Below are 24,769 nucleotides of genomic sequence, written 5' to 3' on the forward strand. Positions count from 1 at the left end.
AATTAACTGAAATTCTCGGGCCATTATGAGAAGAAGGTGAATCAAGAGTGAGGTGCTTCCCCTCCTAGAGTACTGTCGCCCGGTCTGGTCCCCAAGTTATGCTAGGGACTGTCAGTTGATTGAAAATGTCCACTGGAGGGCCACCAGACTGGTGCCTGCACCATGGCACCTCAGTTATCCAGAGAGATTAGAGCGCCTGCATCTGCCTAGTTTATACTACAGATGGACAAGGGGTGACCTAATTGGGGTGTATAAACATCTCAAAGGGCACTACTCAGTCGGGTGTCCATACCAGGAGCTGGCGGATGCATGCCCCACAAGGGGTCACAGCTCAAGGTTGAAGAAGCCACAAGTCCAGAAAACTGAAGGCAAACGTTTTCGAAGTGAGAGTTGTGAACTCTTGCAACAAGTTGCCAGAGTGTGTTGTGATGGCACTGAGTGTGAGCTGTTTCAAGACCAGAATTGACCAGCACTGGAGCAGGTTCAGGTGTAACGACCACGGTCGTACACGTCAGTTAACGCCAAAATCAAATGATTCATAGTACGCTCAATAGCCCACAAAACATGTACCTCTGCTTTATTTTTGAGTCCTCCATCTGAGGAGTCCGTTTTCTCGTCACTTCAAGACGCCTCAGTCCTCCGTTATCCCATTTTCTCTGACTTACTGAAACCAACCTCTCTATGTAATGAATTTGAATGTGAGAGAGAACACCCTGGTTTAGAGTCAGCTTAGATATGTCGGTTTACAGTTGAAACATTCAAGATCCATTGTGAGTGGTGTTGAACGCTCCAACTGTCCTTATTGTTGGTAAGACGTGTCAAGTAAGTGAGTGTTGAGTCTGCCAGGACAAACGATACCCATCGGTTTCGTTCCTAAGAATATCCATGAGTTTCTGATCGCGCCTGAAGTTAGATCATTTTGTCGCCCCGACATCAGAGAATCTGATGTTTGTAGTTTAATTAGTGTCAGTTATCTATTTAAGAAAGTCATTAATTTCCTGAACTATTCTGTCAACTGGTATAATCTCCAAGATCTAACGTCTCCCTGTGAATAGTTCCTTGTTCGCTGTAGGCCTGAGCTTGCAGAATTGTTGTTATCAACGTGTATATTCCACCTTTTCCTGGCAAGTTCAACCTCTGATTAGATTATATGAATAGACATAGGAAATTACCCTGATCCGGAACACCGGAGTTCATAATTAAATATACGGTGATCCAACATGGTAGAGAAGGTATGTTGTTGGTAAGATTGACCTTTCTGGCATGAATATGGAGGCCCAAGCTGCCCAGCGGGGGCACGTATATACCTCTACACGAGGGAGAATCACGCATTCGTGACTCTTCTTCCACGTCTACAGACGCGGATGTGTTAGCCACTCTCCTGAAGGTCGAGGGCTACCTATGGGCACCATGGTTCTTGAAGACTGTCTCTAAGGGCGCATTTAGAATCCCAGGACACGATCCCCGGGAAGCGCCCCCACCACTCTGCCAGTGTGTAACGAGTCAACCTCCCTGAGTGCACCTAGCGAGCGAGCCTTCAGCTTGGCGGTCGCTGTAAACAACTCTGGCCCACTGACTCGGTCATATGATCATGGTCTACCCACTGTTCTTGGTTATCTGTATGGAGCCGTATTAATATCCATGCTTAGGGATGACTAGCAGAAATATAGTCATCCCAGGTTAAGTATTGAACCACTGAACGAGAGTTCAAGGTACCAGGTTGTCCTTGCAAACTAACAGGAGGTATTGTATGTTACTATAATTGTGGAGTTAGTCCAATGTGTTATGTATTCATCTGTAGTAATCATGAAAGAATAACCTGAGAGTATGATGTTCTAACCACGAACTGAGAAGATAATTTGTTCCTTGTTAAAGTAAGACCTGCGGGTCCAGGGTTATTGACAGTGTGTAAGCATTTCTAAATCTTACTTGTCACAGAAATACTACAACAGTGTCCAACAAAGTAATGAATATTTGGAGGTGTTTAATGAGGTAATAAGTTCTTGAAGTGTTGGATGATTTAATAAGTTAATTTCGGTTCTGTTTAGCCTGAGTGAATCTAAGATGCATCTTCTCCACTCACTGTATTAATAAATATTGAGTTAGTAATCTGAGTATCACCACTCTACTCCTTCTAAACGTTGGTTCCCAGAAAATAATACTTACTCACGTGCCTAGACATCTACCACACTACCCAAAACCCTTCCATGAGTTCTGTTATATAATGAAAAGTCTAGGTGGTGGCAGCTACCCCTTGTAAGTATAAAAGGTGTTATACAAAGAATAACATGGTTCCCCAGACTAACCCATGTATAAGAAAGACATAAAACAAAGTATACTTCAGAAAGGTAAGAACATTGAAACTGAGAATACAATCTATATGAAAGGAAATGAAAAGAAAGAACCTTGACTTGGACAACATAAGTAGAGAAGCATAAGAGTTACTTATATAAGAATATATGAGAATATAAGGTATATAGAGGTAAAGAACATATAAGAATATAAGTAAGAACATATAAGAATATAAGTAAGAACATATAAGAATAAATATATATGTAAAGAATGGAAGGAGAATAAGTATATTAAACAGGGTACTCATTGGAGGAATGCTACACAGAACAAATAAGTATATGAGTAAATAGAATACTAACAGAAAACAGTAGCTGGATGGTAAATTATTGAAAAGAGAAAACTCGGCCCGTTACACAGGTACGTTCAGGAGCCAATGCCTGCCCAGTACCGGTACTTGCCAACAGTGCTGTAACACAGACCTGACTGACCGCCCAATTAGCCGATCAGTGGCAAAGTGGATAAAAGTAATAGTGCTACTGTTATGCATTTTAAACTGTTTACCCTCAGAATTTGCTCCCAGACCCAGAAAAAATTGGATTTAACTTCTGGAATTTTCTCAAAAAATGTGCCTGATTTTCAACCTCGGTAGCTCGTTAACAGACCCAGAATGAAGAGTTTACCCAGAAAATTTTCAAGCCAATTACAATTTTGGGTTTTGTAGAGTTCTAGGTAATGGGGATTCTGGCTAACAGAAGTATTACTTTATGCTCTGAAATGCACCAGTTAAGAGGAAACAGCAATGTCTGTATGCATTAGTTTGACAAAATTTTATGGCAAAGTTTTTTTTGGGGGGGGAGGGGGGTTCTCCCTTTCCTTCCTTCCCTTTCTCAGCCTTCTTCATCTCTTTCCTTTCATCCCTACATTCCTTCTCCCTCACTCCTCACCTCAATCCCTTCCTCTCCCCTATCCCCCCTCCTTCCCCTCTGGTTCACCCATGTTTCCCTCTTCTCTGATCACTCCCTGGTTCTGCCGTTTGAAGAATCTTGATTAATTTTAATTAGTTTTCGTGGGTGAAAATCTCCCGTGGTGTTTGTGTCAAATGAATCCCACCCGGACCTGACCTACTCTAGCCTGGTGATGTCACAGCAGTTGGTGATGACGTCACAACAGTTGGTGATGACGTCCCAGCAGTTGGTGATGACGTCACAGCAGTTGGAGATGACAGCACAGCAGTTGGTGATGGCGTCACAACTGTTGGGGATGACGTTATAGTTGGTGACGAAGTCACAACAAGTGTTGCCTTTACAGCAGTTGGTGGTGATGACGTCACGGTCGTTGATGATGTAGCAGCAGTTGGTGATGTCACGGCCGCTGATCATGACGTAACAGTCGTTGGTGGTGACGTCACAGCAATTAGTGGTGACTGATGTCACGGCAATTGGTAATGACGTTATCACCAACTGCTGTAACGTGTGAGGCTGCTCTGACGGTGTATGCCTGTGAGGGTGTGAGAAAATTAAAAAGTATATATATATATATATATATATATATATATATATATATATATATATATATATATATATATATATATATATATATATATATATATATATATATATATATATATATATATATATATTTTTTTAATAATATAACTCTTTCAACTCTATATGTAAATAAGCCAGAGAGACAAGAGATGATTTCTCAACCTCTAACAACCTGTGTTTCGGTGGCACTCGTGTTGAGACCGGCCCGAAAATATGCTTTGTCCCCGACCCCTACAATGCTTAATCGGCACTGGGAACAACCTCAACTAATATACCAACCACAGTAATCTAATTAGTAATTACTATATATTAATAGAGAAAGAGTATATTTGTAAAGGCATTTTTCGTATTTAAACAATCTGAGACATAATAACTGCGGTGGCGTTGACGTCGGAGTGTAATTGTTTGCCAAGGTCTTTCTACACACACCTTCACCCCTCGTTGTGTACATGTGTGTCCTCACCTGGCAATACATCCTACTCTTACCAGTGTGACAGACAATATGTGGATCGACTGAGGATTAGCTCCATCTTTTCTCCATAAAATCAACAATTCTAACGTAACCTAACGTAGCCTATTCTAACCTAATTTTTGCCCCAGGTAACGTTAGGGTCTTTAATCAGGTGAAATAGGCTAGGGGCTAATCTTCAGTTGATCCCAATAGTTTGTTCTCACGTATGCTTCACTATAATCATACTAACACATAATAGTTTCTCATTATATTTGGCAACATTTAAAGTACAGTATATGTACTGTACTGTACGCGAGTTAAAGTTTAATACTCACTTCATATATATTATTTTTATCTCTGTTTATCTGACCTGTTATACCAGGGCAGTGACCGACAACGATGATGGCTGTTAAACACAACAAAATCAATGCAAATGTTCCTTGGACGTCAGTGGTCGCTACAGCCAACCACATCTTAGAGTCTGTTTTTTTTACGCAACGGGAAAAATGAGCCGTTGATTTGTTTATCAACTTGTATTCAAGTCACTGACGTCAGAGTTTTGATTCATATCATCATCAACCCTCTTCCATCACGGGGAATATTTGTTTAATGATAATTTGAGCGTATGTTAGGGGGGAGTGAGAAACCAAGGTTTGCTCTCAGTTGCTAAGCCAGTAAGCCAGGTGGTCACAAGCTGACCTTAACACATTTTCCACACAATTTTACCTTATCCAGAACAGCAAAGACAGATTCGATTAGCTTTAACATCAGTACCAAGATCCGCGTTTTGTCCAAATCTCTCTGTTAGTCATTATTGTTCTTTTTAGGTCAACCTCTTACCTTGCCCTTCGCCGGTCTCTTGAGTAAGATGGCCGAGAGTAAAATGCTCACCAGAGAAAGATCATTTCTTTCTTCTGTGGATATCTGGTAGTGATGAACCACCAACTACATGTACTGTAGATGCTCCCTAGCCAGTGGCCATCGTCCTTGACTTTTGACCGCCTTACCTCAAAGGTACAGTGTGGCCAGAATTTGTTGGTAAGAAGTAATATGCCAAGCTTGGCGATCCTCAACTGCACACTAAATTAAGGAACAGTATATCCACTACCAGGGGCGGATCCAGGAATATCAAACTGGAGGTTCAAGAAGTTGTGGGTGGGGGAACTTGGCAAGTGAGCCCTCCCAGCTGGGGGAGGTGGGGGGTGCTGTATGCCCCCACCTGAATTTTTGGGGAAATCTGACTATTATCTTGGTAATTTTAAGGCCTTTTTGAAGCCATTTGCACTTGATATTGGGATATATTTTGAGGTCAATATTATTATTTTTTTAATATATATATAGCCTATACACACAAATGTCTGAGTACAATACTGCATTAAAGACCCCCTGGATCCGCCCTTGACAATACATTAAATAAGTGTACTACGCTATAAAAAAAAAGTGTTACTATGCATAATTACTGAGTCACGTATTTGTGTACAGGTATTTTGTAAGAGTATACAGTATGTCATAAGATTTAACTTGGGCCTAAATATTTTTTCTTGGCCTTGACGTAATAATATTATTATCGTACTGCATCACAGTGCCACTTTTTGCTTTACTTTTCCTAAGGAACGTCATTTTTCTGGGCGCGTCCTGTCATATGCGCATAAAGAACCAACGCGTTAGTCATTCCAAGCTTGTCAACTCTAATATAAACGAACACATATTTAGGAATATCGACATCAATAAAAAATTATACTTAATTAATTTATGAAGATGCGATACGGAAAAGCTTTAAAAAATTTAAATGTATACAGGGTGTCCCATAAATTTCCATACATAGGAAAAATAAACCTTTTTATATGAAAATCCATTTTTATTTATATAATATGCTCTACATGACTACCATTCTGTTGAAAACACTCTTCAATGCGTGTCCTCCACTGCTGAAGAACACGTTCAAGCACAGCTGGAGTTATGCTTGTAATGGCGTTGGTGATACGTTGTTTGAGATGATTTATGTTTTGTATCTTTTCCTGATACACCATGGCCTTCAAATGCCCCCAAAGGTAAAAATCAAGTGGGGTAAGGTCTGGGGATCTGGGAGGTCACTCCACAGGACCACACCGACCAATCCAATGTTAAAAACCATATGTATGGAAACTTATGGGACACCCTGTATATATGGCTCTAATTTTATTTTCTAAAACTATTTTCATTACCGAGTAAAGATCTCGCTTGACTACGGAATTTGGCGCAAACCAGCAGGCGGAAACTATACGTTTATTCTTGCCGTTTGGGTCCAGGTCTACCTATAGACCTTGGTCTGAATGATACGCTCAAGGAAAGATGAAAACTCGTGGGAAAACGACAGAAAATCGGAGTTGACCCAAAAACTGCCTTTGTGATGCCGCCCTAGGCCGATTCGCACGACCCGTTTCTGTTCCGACCGTCAGGCCGTCGGCTAGACGCCGTCAACATTTCTTAAATGCATTTTAATGTAACTGTTCACACGACCCGTCATCCTGACGGCGGCAGGCGGCCGACAGCCGACCGACACGTCTCGGATTTTTTCTCGAGAAATTCTGGCCGGTTTGACGGCGGCTTGGCGCCAGCCTGACGGGTTGGAGACGGCTCGTGTGAACGAGGACCCGTACGGTACCCGACCATCTGCAGTTGCCGCCTCCTTATGACGTATTTAGTTCAGTGTTTGGCATCATGGACGAAAGGCTGATAGAAGTTGTGCGTGGGTATGAAGAGTTATTTGACATGACTAACAAGAAGTACAGTGATAATCTGCATAAAGATAAGATATGGAAAGTGATTGGCGAGGCAATAAACAAACCAGGTGAGTGTGAAATAAGTTTATTACGCTTGAAATGTTTTGTCTTGCCTTACTACAGCGCATATATATATATATATATATATATATATATATATATATATATATATATATATATATATATATATATATATATATATATATATATATATATATATATATATATATATATATATATATATATATATATATCTCACTCCCAAGGAGGTAGTACTCCAGCAGGACTGCTGAAAAATGCTTTGAATTTTTCCCTTACATTAAATGCAGTCTGATGAGCATTTCCACCTTGTCTCGGTATATTTATCAGGTTATCTTGAGAGTTTGTTGACATATTGCCTTTAAGATCAGAAATTTTTTCATCCCTAATAAAATTGTGTAAAAGGCAAGTAGCATAAACAATGACATCTGCATTTTCAGGATTTAAATTCAGTGTTCTTTGGTAAATCAAAAACTTCTGGCTCAGAATGCCAAAGGCATTTACAACTACCCTCCTAGCACGTGAAAGTCTGTAATTATAAACTCTTTTCTGATCATCATCAATCTGTGTACCTGGGTATGGTCTCATTAAGTAGGGTTTCAGAGGGAAAGCTTCGTCCCCTTCTTAGCCTTGGACATTCTGAAGTATTGGTAGAATTTTGCTTCATCATCTGCCAGTTCTTTATAGAGGGTCCAGAATTCTCCCTCGCACTTTCTCTTTTTCAGTGACTGATGCACCCATAACCTTTTCCTCTTTCCAAGAACTTTTTCTTCCTCCTCTTCTTCTAGTAGAAGAGCAATTACCGCCAAATTCTTAAGAGGCCGACCGGCCATAATCCTCACACAACAAGAGTTATGTACGTACTGAATGACGGTAACGGACGGACCGGGAACATCTCGTGTGAATACACAACATTCTGACGGCGCCAAGCCGACGGCCTGACGGTCGGAACAGGAACCGGTCGTGTGAATCGGCCTGTGTAACAAGGTTAGTAATTACACTAGTTCACCAATTTTGTTTTCTTAATGAGTTCCGGCATCTTCGCGATGTAGATTAATTCTTTTTCTTTTCTGTTTTTGTTTTTTTACTTTTTTTTCGCCCCCTCGGCCCCGTTGTGGGTCGCTGATCTGTGCCCGAGTGGGCTATTCCCCGTAAAAAAATATAAATAAAATGTCTTTTTGTTTTACCTATATATGCTGCCCTACAGATAGCACACGTAAATTGATAAACAACTGAGGATTGCAGGTGTGTGGGTATGGTGTCTTTAATTTTAAAGAATGTTTTTAATAGAACTCTGTGTTGTGAAGACTAGTCTAAGAGAAATGTGTGGATAGAATTCATTGAAAAGCTTCTTAAGTTTGTTTCTAAGGGTGAAACTGAGTGGGCCTGTGTACGGGATGGTGAAATAGATAGAATATTTAAGGACTGTGTGGGACTAAAAAAACCTATTAAGGGTTTTGCCTATATACTGTAAGTGTCTGTAAATCTCTTAGGGAAACCATTGTTAAAGAGTAGTTCCTTTATGTATTTCAGTTCAATGTCCAAGTGGAAATATCTTGAACATATATTAAAGGCTCTGTTGGTAAGAGTACGTACTAGATTACGTTTGTAATTAAGAGGAATAAAAGATGAAAATTTTGAAATCAAACCAGTGAATGTTGGTTTTCTGTTTAAGGCTGTCTCGAAACTAGTATGAAGACGGTGGATATTAACATCAAGGGATGGTAGAATATTGTCATTTTCCAATTCACAGGTAAATTTAATGTTGCCATGTTTCGAATTTAAATAATTTTGGAACATAGAGACGTGATCAAGTGATCTGAAAATTAAAAAAGTGTCAACAACATACCGACGATAGAACAAAGGCTTAAATTGGGGGGAGGGGGACATTTGGTTAGCCAAAGCTTCTCGTGGTGACAGAGGAAAGCGTTGGCCAACGTGGGACCTAAGGGTGAACCCATAGCAACACCATCACATTGTTTACATATGTCGATAGGAACCCAACTTAGTCAAGATGTTTGTGTTTTCCCTGGTTCTCCTCTTCGTTATATTACAAACTGGATAATTATGTAATTTAGAAGATTTGTAACCAGGTGAGAAGGTTGGGTCATCTTACCCCTATGACCTGACTACGGACAGCTGCTGTGCTTATGAAGATTAGTAGGGTCACTGCCTAACGACCGGACCATTGTGGACACCTACGGTCCTCTAGGGACTTGATCTCACTCTCCTCTACTCTATATATTAGCCTTGTCAAGTATTTCTCCTTAGTCTGTACTCGCCCCTGAAGATGTGAATTACACGAAAGCGCTTGGGAACTTCGTGTTTTCTTGTGGTTATCAGTACACACACACACACATATATATATATATATATATATATATATATATATATATATATATATATATATATATATATATATATATATATATATATATATATATATATATATATATATATATATATGTCATGTAGATCCACAATGGAAGCGTGAATAAGATAAATCTTGATAAAACCACACAGGAAAAAGGGAAACATCGTCTTTATTCAAGACATCTTCAGAGGCAACTGAATTACAAGGACTGATTTTTTTTAGATTGCCCCCGAGGGGGCACCCCCTTACATCCTGTGCATGATGAAGTGCAGAAGCGTTTACAGCGCCCATCTGGGAAGAATGCAGAGTTCATGCTTGCCTTTATGACTCATGCATTAAGGGCGTAAAAGCCTGAAGGGTCATGGGTTTTGTCAGCAAGTTACATAAAGTGTCAGAATGATGAGTGTGTGGGGGAAAAATTCCCGGTACAATTTATCTGTTTATGGCAAAGTGTGGCAGGTCCCTAATAATGTCAAGTGCCAGGCCTGTCTCTAGGGAGGGAAGAGGTGTTGGTAACGGCTGGGGTCCTGTAGGAGGTCATAAGAACATAAGGACATAAGAATGGAGGAAACTGCAGCGGGCCTATTGGCCCATACTGGGCAGTCCCGTTTACACCCAACCCCTATTGCTCATATAAGCATCCAACCTATGTTTAAAGCTAGTCAGCGTATTCCAGTTAATGATATTTGGTAACTTGTTCCATTCATCCACTACTGTTTCCAAACCAGTGTTTACCTATTTCACGCCTAAATCTAAATTTGTCTAATTTAAAACCATTGTTACGAGTTCGCTCCTGGTTGGATAGTTTGAGTACCTTTGTAATGTCCCCTTTGTTTAGCCCTGCCTTCCACTTATACACCTCTATCAGGTCGCCCCTCGCTCTACGTCTCTCGAGGGAGTGCAAATTAAGATGCTTTAACCTGTCTCTATACTCAAGGTTCCTAATGCCCGGGATTAGTCTTGTCATTCTCCTCTGAATTCTTTCCAAGGATTCTATATCCATTCTGTAATACGGTGACCAGAACTGAACTGCATAATCCAGGTGTGGTCTCACAAGAGCAAGATACAGTTTTAGGATGACCTCGCTAGTCTTGTAACTAACACTCCTTTGTATGAACCCAAGTACTTTATTAGCCTTGTTACGAGCAAAAACACATTGTTTACTTGGCTTAAGGTTCCTACTTATCATTACTCCTAAATCTCTCTCGCAGTCGGATTTCTCTATGGCATCGTTGTTCATCTGGTATCTGGTTTCCCTGTTTACATCTCCTATACTGAGTACTTTACATTTGTCCACGTTGAATTTCATCTGCCATTTTTCAGACCATTCGAAAAATTTGTTTAGATCTTCCTGTAGTTTTGCGGAGTCCTCGTCAGATTTAATAACACGTCCTATTTTAGTGTCATTAGCAAATTTGCTTATGTTGCTGTCTATGCTGATATCTATGTCGTTTATGTATATAATAAATAATAATGGTCCAAGTACTGAGCCTTGGGGAACTCCACTTGTGACGTTGCTCCAATGGGACTCAGTGCCATTAATGCTCACTCGCTGTTTCCTGTCCTGTAACCACGCCCTAATCTATTTAAGGATATTACCTTTGATGCCATGTGCTTCTACCTTTCTAATTAGTCTTTCGTGGGGGACTCTGTCGAAGGCTTTGCTAAAGACGAGATATACCACATCATAATTGTGCCCCTCGTCCACCGAGGATGTAGTGAGAGAGGGTGTGAGAGTCGGCTGACCACAAAGTTTACAAACAGTGCGGCCAGGCTCAGGGTTGCCAGTGTACTAGGCATGGCGAAGTACAGTGGGGATGGAGGTGATATGGTGTGGTGGGGCAGGTACAGTAGCGATGGAGGGAGGCACATAAGCATTGACAGTATTGAGGGACATACCTTTTAGTGTGATTGTGATGGCGTGTGCGTCGACATGCCGGTGGGGTATGGGTAGCCCGGGGTGGCTTCAGGTCCAATAGGTAGCCCTGGTGGAGACAGCACAGACATAGTAGTGGGCGCAGCTTGCGGTGGGTGGAAGACAGGTTGAGGCACCACGTGTTGTGAAGATGAGGCAGGACTTTACTCGGGGGCAGCAGGACACACCAGGGCAGGTGCTACACCAGTAGTGAAGGCCGCCGGCGGTGGAGTAGGCCGTGAGCAGGGGGGCTCACAGGGGGGACTACCAGCTTGTGTCAAACCAGAAGAGAGGAGTGACCTGGTGGCAACAGAGGGCAAGAGTAGGTCGGAGATGGTGGTACAGAGTGTAACAAAGAGGTTTTCAATACGGTTGGTAAATTCTTGGAAGAGGGATATGATTTGTGTCGTGTCACTGGAGGGAGGTTGTGGGGGGGCACCAGTGGGAGCACAAGGCCCGACAGCGTCAGAGTACAGACGGGGAGGAGGCCCAGTAGTAGTTGAGTTAGGAAACGGCCGGGACTGCTGTATTGCAGCCAGGTGAGGCCAGGCAGGGGCAGGTGCTGCCGAAGAAGGAGGCATTGCTGGAGACAGAGGGAGGCGGCCCGGTAGACGAGGGTGGGCGTTGTGGTAGACACGGCCTTCGGGGAGGCTTTTCCCCTGGGACAGACGGGCGATTGGGGCATTGTCGTGAGTCAGCATTGTGCCAGCCACCACAGTTATAACACCTGGGATCAACCACATAGCCCACACCACCCCCATTAAGGTGGGCTTTGATTTTCTGGGCACAAGCAGCAGTGTTATGGTTACCTGAACAGAAGTGACAACTGGGACGATCACGTTGGCAGCAGGCAGTAAAGGTGTGACCCCAATGAGAACAGATAACACAAAATGCAGGCCCGGGGTGATAGGGTTCTGCATAAAGTGGAGGGAGGATTGGGTGGGCCTCCACAGTGGTTGGGCATTCCCCTCCCTCCCACTTGACAATGACAGCAGCTTGTGGGGTGTTCCCTCGGTAATGTCGACATATACTGAGTATACAAGAATTAAAGTCACGTGCATCTTCGATGTCAGCGTATAAGGGGAAACGTTTCACTAGGATGTGGCAACATTCATCAGTGTATACTGGGAGGGGGGGAGGGCACCAGGACAACCCTGTCAAACCCCACAGTACTAAGTGTTTAATAAACACCTACGGTCCCCTAAGGACTTGATCTCTCTCTTTTCTACTGTATATATTAGCCTTGTCAAGTATTTCTCCTTAGTCTGTACTCACCCCTGAAGATGTGAATTACACGAAAGCGCTTGGGAACTTCGTGTTTTCTTGTTTCCTTGTGGTTATCAGTATATATATATATATATATATATATATATATATATATATATATATATATATATATATTATTTCTCTTGATTTTTTCATTTGTGTATGTCTATTATTATTATTATTATTATTATTATTATTATTATTATTATTATTATTATTATTATTATTATTTACTACTACTACTACTACTACTACTACTACTACTATTACTACTACTATTACTACTACTACTACTACTACTACTACTACTTTTCTTTTCTTTTTTTTTTAAAGTGGCCTCCAGCCTCCCCCAATAGCCACACCTTCGCCACCATTTATTTACCTTAATATTAAATATCCTAATACATAAGAAGCTATCCTATCTGTGTTAAATTAGTTGAGCCGCAGATCTATGCGGCATTCAGTGACTGTAGCCTCATAGTCAATATCTGCAGCAGTTGTCGGAGTAGGGGCGGAAGCTCTCGTTCCCCTGAGGCAGAGCAAAGCCGACCGAAGGAGAGAGAAGGACAGTCGACATCTCATCCAGGCTGTAACATAACTTCTGGGCTGCTGCTTCTGTTCGGAGATCAGCTCCGCGAGTCTGGCGTAGAAACATCTTGCACTTGGGCCCATCCCACCCGAGGTTGTGAACACTAGAGGAGTGAAGCTGCCTTGATCAACATTTTGTATTCTCTCCCCGTATGCCCTTCTCTTGTCGTTCTCGTTCCTCCTATGCGCAGCATCGAGAGCTAGGTTATGGTGACAAACGGCCATGGGATCAAAAATCCTGATGTCGAAGAAAGCTCGCTGTCCCCGCGTCCAGAATCCTACTACTACTACTACTACTACTACTACTACTACTACTACTACTACTACATTTTCGCCCCCCAGGCCTCGATGTGGGCCAGTGACCTGTGCCCGGATGGGCTAATCCCAATAATTAAAAAATATATAAAATAAACAAATAAAAATCTCGGTCAAATATAGTTCTCGCGTTCGCCGGTAATGAACGATTAGCCAATCAGAGTTCACTCAAGGAAAAATAGCGTTAGTAGGAACAGACGGTCACGGCAAAATATCCAATTGGATGTATATAAAAGGTCAAAGAATCAAGGCTAACGTCAGCCTAGACTCTTTAAGCGTTAAACAAAATACGTTAAACGGATAATACTTAACACTTAAACTCCTGACCAAAACACATTCTACAGGAAATTTCTCTGTAATAATAAATGTCTTCTGCCGATTCATTGAAATTTGTAAATACATGACTATTTTGATGTCCCTGCCTTTCTTAGTGGAAGAATTCACCAAAACGTAAGTTCTAATGGGATTTCCATTTGAAAATTTGTATGAATAAGGGGGGCTATCCTGTAGGGATTTTTTTTTTGAAAGGAAATATACAAGGAAGTATCTTTTGGTGTATTATATCATTTAAGATGAAAATAATGTTCAACTGTCAAGTAGTAGTAGGTACAGTAGTAGTAAAAACAAAGTCATTATTATAATTATAATATTTCAAGGATGACACATCTATATTAGCCATTTGCTCCAGGTTGAGTGAATCGTCGCGTTGATTCGTCCTTTTCATGTTCTTTTCCTTCGAAGTTTAAATACATATAATTTTAATCTTACATCCAATGGTCTGGTTACGTGCATCAACGACATTAGTCTATTTTGAGTGTGATGGATGGGTAGAAGACCTGGAATTCCCACGTTCTTACTTGTTTTTGATAACTTGGGCTGTTTTTTTTCTTAGCCGGATTAGAATCAGGGGTATATATGGTGGTAGTCCGCTGGAAGGGACACAGGCTGAAAACCCACGTCAGTGTCCACACCTCGTCTAACCTTCAACACCTTCATCGTCGCCTCCATACAGTGAGTTACCGAAAGTGTACCTGGTCACTGTCTTAAATTTATTATTTTCTTTGTTATTGAACTTTATTCCAGTCATGCTTAAATGGAAGGAACTGATCGACCAAAACAAAGATGCATTTTCGTATTTTATAAAGCACAATAAAGCTTTGGACATTCAACAACAACCTGGAAAGCTTAATAGTGAAGAAGCGTGAACTCAAAATAAAAATTTAGAATGTGAGGATGTTATATGAAGGTGGGAAATGTGAAAATGGTTGCGGGAAGATGAAAAGGTTGAAGTGTGACATTTTTAAAAATGGGCAAAGTGGGCAGCTGCCCAGGGGACTCCACATATTACAATATTTTATTTATTGGTTTATTCATTTGGACTATTTTTATTTTCATTCTTTAAAATTCATGTTTATCTATTCCATCACGTAAAACTATGTTCAGCAAGAAGCGTGATAGAAATTAGGCTAGCTACTCCTTGAAATTCATGAATACCTGGTTTTCCTGTGAACCGTATATTTTTAATATAACTGCATATGGCTTCAAAATTCTCCAAAGAAGTGTTCACATTTCAAAATTTTCCCGGGGGGGCTTACAGTGCCCCCGGAACTCCCAGATGTTTAGGCTCGCTTCACTCGCCACCCCACCCTCTTGGGTAGTTATAATGAGGGGGGCCTCCTCAAAGAGGCTGCCCATGGGCCTCCACAGGTCTAAATCCTGCACTGGTAAGATGGACAGGCTAAAATAGCATTTGTATGGAAGAACGGCATTTAGTATATACTGTACAGCCTAATAAAGGTAATGATAGGCATGAAAGATGTGTTAATATTCTTGTAAAGTTAGGTAGCTGTGTAAAGGAATATTGAACACTGTCAGGGAGTCCTCTTTGTACAGTATTTATTATAATTTCTAAACTCAAGGATTTGTATATCAGGTTTAGCACCAACAAGTGACGGAAAATGTTTTATAAAAATCTTTCTGGAAACATAAAGGGGACCAAAGAAGCTGAGATATTTAATGAAGGTTTAATTATAATGGGTACGTTTAATGTAAAGTAGACAAGGGGAGAGAAACACCAAAAGTGGGACCAAGTGAGTTTGGTTTAAAAATAATAACTGCAAATTCATGGTTTCAACACCCATGGCATCTTTATCCATGGCTAATACCCCGGATGTGGAAATCAAAGAGATGCAAGACCAGGGAAGATAGTTTGACGGAAAACCATTGATCGCCAACCCTCAGACACGAGGCCTTGGTAGATTTATTAAAAATGTTGGACACGCTGGACCCCAAACTACTATACAGTACAGTCCTAAGGATATGAACACTACTTGTTTTTATCCACCTCTGCTAATTTACCTCATATCCACGTAAACAGGGTGGGTGAGGTGCCCAACTCTTACATGGTTTTAAAAGTAATAAAAGAGTGATTTCTGAGTTAAACACTCCGACTCCACATAAAAAAAGACGTACTGTATGTCTCTTTAGTTGCTCCAAGCAGTAAACTCTGATATAACAAACAATTCTTATTTAGACTTATCTTGCGTTAAATGTGTGTATTGGTCATAATCCTCAACTTTGATTCCATCAACTGGCCATGCATCAGGCTGGCTCTACAATCACTAATTGGTTCTTTCATCTTTCCCCCATGTCAGCTATAATTTCGTGAACAGGATTGTCTAGTGATTGTTACCTCTGTGGTCATCCTCTTTAGTTCATTTCATGACTGACAGCCAAGTGGCTTTATCCTTCAGCATATTGTACCCTACACTACACGATGATAATCTTAACTTTTTTGCTCAGTGATTAAATGTCGTATTTTTTTCCTGAATGGCGACTGTCTTTTGTCTCCCGGCAGGTGCATGATGGTCCGACTGTGTGTGCTGGTAGCCATCATGGTTATCTTGATGCCCGGGGAATGGGCAACTGAGGCCCGATCTCCATTCTTCCTAGGCTTCCACCCTTCACCCTCACAGGTATATGTCACTAATGAATCATATATTAAGAACACATTGTTAGTTTTAATAGTGTACCTTATGACAATTAGAAGGGGAAGGCTTTTGTTAAATTTAACTCAGAACTAAGTACGGCCTGTGATTTAACCGATAAATTTCAAGTGTCTTCTGGTTTTTCCGAGAAGCCATTTTCTGTGAAAACTCGACCAGGACAAATATTAAAAAAACTTGCATATTCACTGGTTATCATAATACTACTAATAAGATTCCATGCCAATTAAAATAAATTAGATGTAAATAGAGAGGAGGTTCGTTGTGTTAATTTTTTTGTGGATCAGTATAGCTGTTCAGTAATATCCGGAAATACTACTACTACTACTACTAATCAGAACCACGTTAGGCTGACCACTGTACAGTATATACACCGACCACTACCTGGTCCACAGGACGACTTTTATATCCAAAGCAACACCTCTGCCTTGGGCTCTCCGGCGACTTAAACCATCACTTAACTATACCTGAATTTAACAGGAAAGAACTAGTCTGAAGAGGGGTAGTACCTCGGTTGTTACATAGCTGTTCATGTCGTTTATTAGTAAGAGACAAAAGGTTTAATTATAAATGTGTTTATAGTGAGTACGGCATATACAGGCGATAATAGCTCAGATAGTTTCAAGTGAAGTAATTGGTGGTGTATCCTCCTGCAGCACGTCTACTCCCCCTACCTCCACCACGAGAGGAACAATAAACGTAAGTAACAAAACAATGACACGTTGAATTTGTTGTGATACGTATATATTTTATTCAACATTTTCATAATTATGAACACACATCAGTCAGAATTATAGCATTTTTCTTGCTGAACCTAATTCTTTCCATAAATTTTCATTTTTATTTTGTTGCTATTTGTTCATATTTTTCGGTTATTCTGATTTACCCATATTGAACGTTTTTTAGTGGCATTTTATTTTTCTCAAGACTTACAATAAGTTATAATGCAGAACAAAATAATTAATACGCTTTTTCTTTGTTGTCATGAGTGTTTACAGTTGGTAGCCCTGACTAGTGAGTGCGTTTCTTAAGTTTATAAAGCTTTAACTGAGGTTAACTGTTGGCAATATTTAGCTGTCTGAAAGCTAACTCCCAACGCTTATTACCATCACTATCAACACCCATTACCACCACTACCAGCACTCATGATTATTTACAGACATTCACTACCACCCACTACCACCATCCATTACTACCAACGCTCACTGCCACCACTATCAATAACTCTGATCAGCCACATTCACCACCACCCCTACCAACACTCACCACTAACACCAACACTCACTACTATCACCCATTACCATTACGCACCACCACTTACCACCAGTATGCACTACCAGGACCTGCTACTACCCACTACCAACACCCACACAAATAATGAATACCAACACTTACTACCAACACTACCAATACCCACCACCAACATCCACCCCTACCACCACCACCACCATCATCATCATCATCATCCAACAACAACAAATCCCAACACTCATCATCAGTATCCACCATCACTCACTACCAACACCCACTACCAATGCTCATCACCATCACCCACTGCCTCCTCCTCCAGGCACGGTACAGACTAACGTCCAGCAGGAGCCTGAGGAGGTCGTGTGGACGGCTCAGTGTGCCCCCAGAGTGGCCGGGCTCAGGAGGCGTCAGGATGCTGTTCTGCGGTGTGACGTTGTGGCTCCCTCAGGCACCCACTTCGTCTGGTACAAGAACCTCAACATCCTGCATCGTCAGGTGAGTAGTTCATGCGTAGGTCAACAGTCCTGTCTATGGTAAGGAAAAAAAATGTGTAAAAGAATGATGGAGATGTGAAAGAGAAGATAAAAGAAATGAGAGACAGAGAGAGAGAGAGAGAGAGGCCATGAGTTGTAAATCACTTTGACTAACACCACTACACTCTCCAGGGCGCTCCTCAGCAGGAACTGATTCACTCCCAGACGCAGCAAGAGACACTCGAGGAGCAGACCAATATGGTGGAGCAAGAAGATTCGGATCTGGTATATGACGCCTCCTCTACTTCCACCTCCACCTCCTCCTCCCTCCTCCACTACTCCTCTAACGTGTACATCGACTGTGCTGATGAACACGATGCCGTAAGTAAAGATTTTCTTCTTGAACAACATTAAGTTCAACTAAATCAAAATCAAAGTTTTATTTATCGATGCCGTAAATTCAAACGCCATTAGTCAAAATATATATCTTAAGAACTGTATAATATCCACTTTCATCTCAGAGTAAATGCAGAAGTTTTTTTTTTTCAAAGGCAAGCTATTGTTAACTTAAGTATGGTAGTGCAGTTTTGTTTTCATCTGAGTATTAATCAAATCATTCCTGCCTCGCTATTAGAGTGTTGCTTGTCAGAATTCCAACTAAAGTTCTGTTAGTCATTGTCTATGAATGCCATAACTTTTAAGTCGAAATTTTGCTTGTGATGGTTGCTAAGGGCGCGAAAAAAATACACAGCTCACAGTTCCGTAGTAGATTACAGTGGCCATTTCTGTAAGATTTTTCAACATTCAGTTGTATCTTACACACCTACTGAATCCCTCTCTACCTCACAGGCCGAGTACAGCCTCGTGGTGACCACCCCATCCAACAACGTGCATTACCGCAACTTCTCCATCTTTCTCGCAGGTGGGTGACTCACTCGGCTCTTAGAGTGTGACAGGTGTTGAATTCTTGGGAGGGTCTTTGAGCAACTAAGGCTATATCGCCCCTCCGTCAGTTAGATAAGAACTCATGCACTTCTGTTGTAGTAGGTGATCTAGACGTCCCAGAGCCAGATAAAAACTTGAGAACTTTTCTTGATTACTCTTAGTGATATACTTCATCTTAACCTAACTGGTGTTATGGACGAGACCAAGAAGTCTTCTTTGTGATGATCATCTCTAGTTTTTTGTTTATATACTCACATATTTCTATCATCATCTTCGTCTACATTGTTGTCATTTTGTATTTGTCTCCCTCCTCCAGTTCTTCTCTCGTCATCACCTTCTTTTTCACTATCTCCCTTTCTTTTATTTTTCTCTTTCACTCATCATCACCATCTATTCTTACCATCAGTTGTCAGAGTTCTTGTCCCTTCCCTCTTCTAACTCCATATTAATGATCTCTTCTCCAGCTACACACACATTCTTCCCTTGGTGACACTAACCTTCACTCAGTTAAATCTGTCAGTCTCTAACCTTCCTGCCACTCAGTCGCCCACTTAAATACTACACCTGCACTGAAGACAGGTGTTGAGACTACACCTGCACTGAAGACAGGTGTTGAGGCTATAGTTCACTGAGGCACAGACAAACTTGATACATTCACCTTCACTAACACATAATCTCTCAACTGTCTCTCAGAAGAAATGTTATCTCCAGCTACTACTTATATTAACACCACTATTGTACCAGTGACAACATCCCTGATCTTACTATAACCAATAACCTCTCTTGGTACAATATTGCTGACATTGCAGAACAAAATCGCACACTTTTTACAACAGCTATGGCCGCCCCTACACGGTGTACTGCTCTCACGTGTGGAGTGACGCACCACACTATTACTTATCATTATACACTATGCAGTCTAGAGCTGTTTACCTCATCCATGACTAATCCTTTATTTCCACCACCTCGCCTCCCCTTCATGTCAGGCGATGTCTCTTCGTTTTCCCTCATCAACTGTTATATTGACGGATAGTGAGCCAGTGAAATTCAGACCATACCTCCCCTACTGTGTGAAAGTTCCTTGTCGTCATAATTTATCGTCATTCACTTCTATTATTCCCAATCGTCCTCTCACGTCCTTCCATCCATCTATAACTTACAAGTCTTTTAATTAGGACGCACAATAACCTCTTTTTATACAGTAAAGTTATACATATTTCTTTTTCGTATCCATGTTATATCACTCGAGCGTAACCTGAAAATAGGACACCGTATTATATATACAGTATACCTCCTCTTTTTTATATTTCTATCTTTATTTCCTCGTCTTTTGTGTCAAATGTTGTCAGCAACATCACGTTTACCATCTTCACTTCCTACTTTCTCCCACCACCAGAGAGAAGTCAGGATGGTCCAAACTGCTTGGCGGCATCCCAGATGTCGTTTCGCCCTCGCATTTACCAGCACTCCCTCATGGCTCTGGCAGAACTGGGTTCCTCCCTCATCCTCCCCTGCCGTGCCCAGGGCCTCCACACCGCCCACGCCTGGCAACTCAACAACACCCTCCTCACCTGGGACCACTCTAACTACATGGTACACTACAGTTCTATTACTTCAGGCATCTGAAATTTTTATTGATTGACTATCTTCCTCCGTGTTGGGTTGTTAGTATCAACTTCATTTAGCCATTTCCAAATGTTAGACATCGCATCAGTCGCCGCCATGTTCCTCTGTCATCAGTCCTCCCTCAACCAAGTCCCTCCACCTTAATTTTTGCTTTCATCTTGATCTCGCTCCTCTAATCAACTCATTCCTTGATGTATACCAATTTTCACTTCGAACTATTATGAGTCTCTTAAGCAGCCCTTACTATAGTTTTCGCTCCACCATCCTAACCCATTTCCTTGGTTTTCCCCTCACTCATCAGGCAATTCTCTCAGGATTTATTCGCATGTTTTATCAAGATTCACAAACACAATAAAGCTTACCATTATTATCTAAAACCTTCTACCAGGTTTGCCGCATGATGTAGATACCATTCACCGTTCTCTATAAGTTATGCACACAGTATTCCACCAATGATCGCTCTCTCCCTCGACTTCCGGTCCGTTATCTGCTCCACTTGCTTTACAATATTCCATCGCCATAATCCTTCTGTAGTTTTCACCGTCCATGATGTCACCCCTGTTTCCAATTAGCCATCCTACCAGTCCTTAGTATCAAAGGTCAAAGTCTTACTGTTACGTGGCTGTCCTTATGGTTAGGCAGAATATGTGAGAATACAAAGAAAATCTTCAAGGCATATTTGGGATATATCACAGAGACACACCCACCGCTGAGGCCATATTATAGCTATACCAGACGTTACTGTTTAGACAAAATGACTTATCATTGTACACATATGGAGCAGCATTCTTGAACAGGTTGTCGAACCTCCAATGATGTTGACACAAGCAGTGAGCAGATCAAGAAGTTATGTTCGACCACATAGTTCTGAGTCTGTACAGTATTGTAGAGTCACCAGCCCACCACTTATTAATATAACTAAGTGATTTAAGAGTAAAAGGTCCATTTTCACCCTTTGTTTGCTGGCCTGCGTGATAGGATGTGCAGTAGCATTAGGGGACGCTTGCCTGTAGTAGTTGTGGATTTGAATACTCGGCTAGGGGGGGGACCTTGTAACCTGTCAACGGTGATGAAATTGTCAAAGATTTATATAAATTACCGTTAATGATATTTTATGTACCGTTATCTCTAACGTTGCACCCACCAACAGATGCTTGCCAACGGGGACCTGTTGATCCATCAAGTGGAGCAGGGGAGCCTCGGCAGGTACACCTGTCGGGTCACTAGTACCAGGATCGAAAATGTTGATGACCTCATTTTCACTACCGTCTACCCTCGGGTCAGTGTCTGTCTATCATTTGTGTGCCTATCTTGTTTGTGTGTGTATGAACTGACTTAACAGCGACTATTGGTAGTAATATTCACTAACATTGACGAAAAAATTTTGGTGCTCAGGAACATGAGATTAAAACCTTAGTCCTCGAGACGTTTTGAGATACAGCCATCTTCCTAAAATTTCCTGAACATTTTACTAAGAAACATTAGTTTAAGAAGTGTTTCAGTTGATGAAGGGAGATAGAATAATGATACATTTGTTTTACCATTATTTCTATGGTTCCTTAGTTTTATGTGTAAATTAAGAGTATCCTTTTATATTGAAGCAACAGCTTAATTAAGGTGTTTTTCTTTGTCAATTGAAAATATGAATGATGTAATATATATACAAACGGTCAGATTCAGACGTATAATGCACAAAAAAAAGTTTGATAGAGAATATTTTTACTTCCAAATTTTGAGACGTGTGTTTATTTTAGGCGTTGACGCTGTAGGCCTCTTCCTGCTTGCCCGCCACCATCTCGACCACCACACTGGACCCTCCACCCTCGTCATCTCTCTGATATACTTATTTATTCCATATGATATAATACTATAGTATATAATTACTCTACGATAATATAAATGGAAAATTCTATTGCATATTAATTAAGTCCCTGGGGCAGCTATAGAGAGAAGTGTCAGGGCTAGCGTTCTCGGTTTTTAATGCTGCAGGAGCGAGTCAGGCTAGACTAAGGCTGTAGAGGTGCAGGGAGTCCCATTATGATGTTAAGGGGAAGTAGTGAACCTCTCACTTATGTGGTCTTGTTAGATATTCTGTTAACTAGTGTGAGTCCCTGGCTGTGTGGGTCAAAATTGCTACACAACGCAAGTCAAGGAGAGTTTATTGCAAAGTACTATGTCTGTTTGTACGTGGTGGTGGTACAGTGGTATCACCCTTGCCTCTCACTACTGCGTATCGGGTTCACTCCTGAGTGAAATGTGGAAGGAAGTTGCCCTGTGTGATGCTGCCAAACATGGCAGGTACTCCGGTGTCCTGCGCTAACATTGGACGATGAGTGATGAAGGACACACGTTTTAGTAGTAATAGGGAGCATTAAACACACCACCGGCTTCCTCCCCTGTTAAAGAGGCAAATTAAAATATTACATACAAAGCTCTGATTTCTTTTGTTCACAATTACTTGTTTGCAGGCTGTTTTATTGTCAATTAGTATACTGTATATTAGTCGATGGGTTATTGGTAGTTTTCAAGGCTCACGGATCAATTAAGTTGATGTAGTTCACTTAATATAAAGAGATCAACCAATCAATGTTGTTACAAGCAACAAACGATGGCAATAAACAGACCAACAGCAGATGAATCAGTCACCGTGGAAGCAAACAAAGCAAGAAGAGATTGTAAATAAAACAACAAGGGATGAAGAAGCAACACCTGTTGGTACCCGCGTGTTGCTGCTGCATCTCACTACAGCCTGGTGGAGAGGACGCTACACACCCCAGCAGCGGGTGTCCTGAAGCCTGGTGGAGAAGACGCTAGACACCCCAGCAGCGGGTGTCCTGAAGCCTGGTGGAGAAGACGCTAGACACCCCAGCAGCGGGTGTCCTGAAGCCTGGTGGAGGTTCTGTTTGGTATTCGGATGCCCACAGACCTACAGAATGATGAAGACTCCTGTGATGGGATGAAGGTCACATTGTGATAGTTTCTAATGACTTGTAGTCCTGAGGAATGGTTCCACACTAACTACCTTGTAAACTACTCTTGATATGAATCACTTCATTACGTCTGATAGTTGGTATTCGGGTTTCAAAGATTCCCCATGAACATTTTTAAAAAGAATTGTCGCTATTTTACTATTTAATGCGTCTTTTGATCAAATTTACTCTGTGTGTGCGTGTGTTGTAGAAGTTATTTTACTTTTTTGTGTATGTAGTTACAGTATATGATAGAATTTTAACTTTAGTAAAATTATTAACAAGATTTCGGAGGCCTTTGTGTGTAGTTATTTTTTGTTTATTACAGGAACTCATTGATTTTATCTTTATTTTTTTAAACAAACGTATTTTAATACCAATGTTTGTTTCTTAAGACTACATTAATTTTTTCCACTTAATTTGTGGAATCTCAGCCCAGTTAGTCTTTCTCAGGTATATTATCTTGTTCGCCCTGGTTGCCCTCTATACCTCCTCCTTGACCAACACAGTCCTCGATTCATACCGTTCTCGACCCATACCCTTACAATAATGTTTTAAATCATAATCCAAAACTTCCTCTCTTCTCATCAGAAATTATGCGGATGACCTCTACTGTTAATTTTCTGTTGTTATGAATCGTTCTATTATTTATTTACTGTTGCTGTGAGTGGTTCTACTGTTTCTTTACTGTTGTTGTGAGTGGTTGTGCTGTTCCTTTACTGTTGTTGTGAATGGTTCTAATGTTCCTTTACTGTTGTTGTGAGTGGTTCTACCTATCATGTACTGTTGCTGTGATTTGTTTGACTCAGTGATGTATAGATCGGTTCAACTGCTGTGTTCATGCATGTCGGTGTTCCGGACCCTCACTGTTGTCTGCCATTTCTATGCGTAGATCAGCACTTTGGTCCTGTCTTAAAATTAGGGTCAATGCGAGCAGTCAACAGTGCCTTG

At 41.1% G+C, this 24,769-nt stretch overlaps 1 protein-coding gene across 1 annotated transcript; it reads left to right on the plus strand.

The window, feature by feature from the left end:
- The first annotated feature begins 14,500 nt into the window (after positions 1-14,500).
- LOC121860981 lies at positions 14,501-22,759 on the plus strand. Its single transcript, XM_042358409.1, has 9 exons — positions 14,501-14,560; positions 16,407-16,524; positions 17,211-17,253; positions 18,125-18,300; positions 18,471-18,659; positions 19,128-19,200; positions 20,620-20,816; positions 22,000-22,128; positions 22,604-22,759. The coding sequence occupies exons 2-9, from the start codon at positions 16,411-16,413 to the stop codon at positions 22,616-22,618; spliced, it is 936 nt and encodes a 311-aa protein (XP_042214343.1). The 5' UTR covers positions 14,501-14,560; positions 16,407-16,410; the 3' UTR covers positions 22,619-22,759.
- Positions 22,760-24,769: the final 2,010 nt, after the last annotated feature.

This window comes from Homarus americanus, unplaced genomic scaffold (assembly GCF_018991925.1).
Source record: "Homarus americanus isolate GMGI-L3 unplaced genomic scaffold, GMGI_Hamer_2.0 scaffold40248, whole genome shotgun sequence".
Lineage (NCBI taxonomy): Eukaryota > Metazoa > Arthropoda > Malacostraca > Decapoda > Nephropidae > Homarus > Homarus americanus.

Bases quoted from the DNA above. Each gene is read 5' to 3' on its own strand.
- LOC121860981 (XM_042358409.1), top strand. From the start codon at position 16,411: ATGATGGTCCGACTGTGTGTGCTGGTAGCCATCATGGTTATCTTGATG. The intron at 16,525-17,210 runs GTATATGTCACT...ATCCTCCTGCAG, and splicing joins TCCACCCTTCACCCTCACAG to CACGTCTACTCCCCCTACCT. The intron at 20,817-21,999 runs GTACACTACAGT...ACCCACCAACAG, and splicing joins GGGACCACTCTAACTACATG to ATGCTTGCCAACGGGGACCT.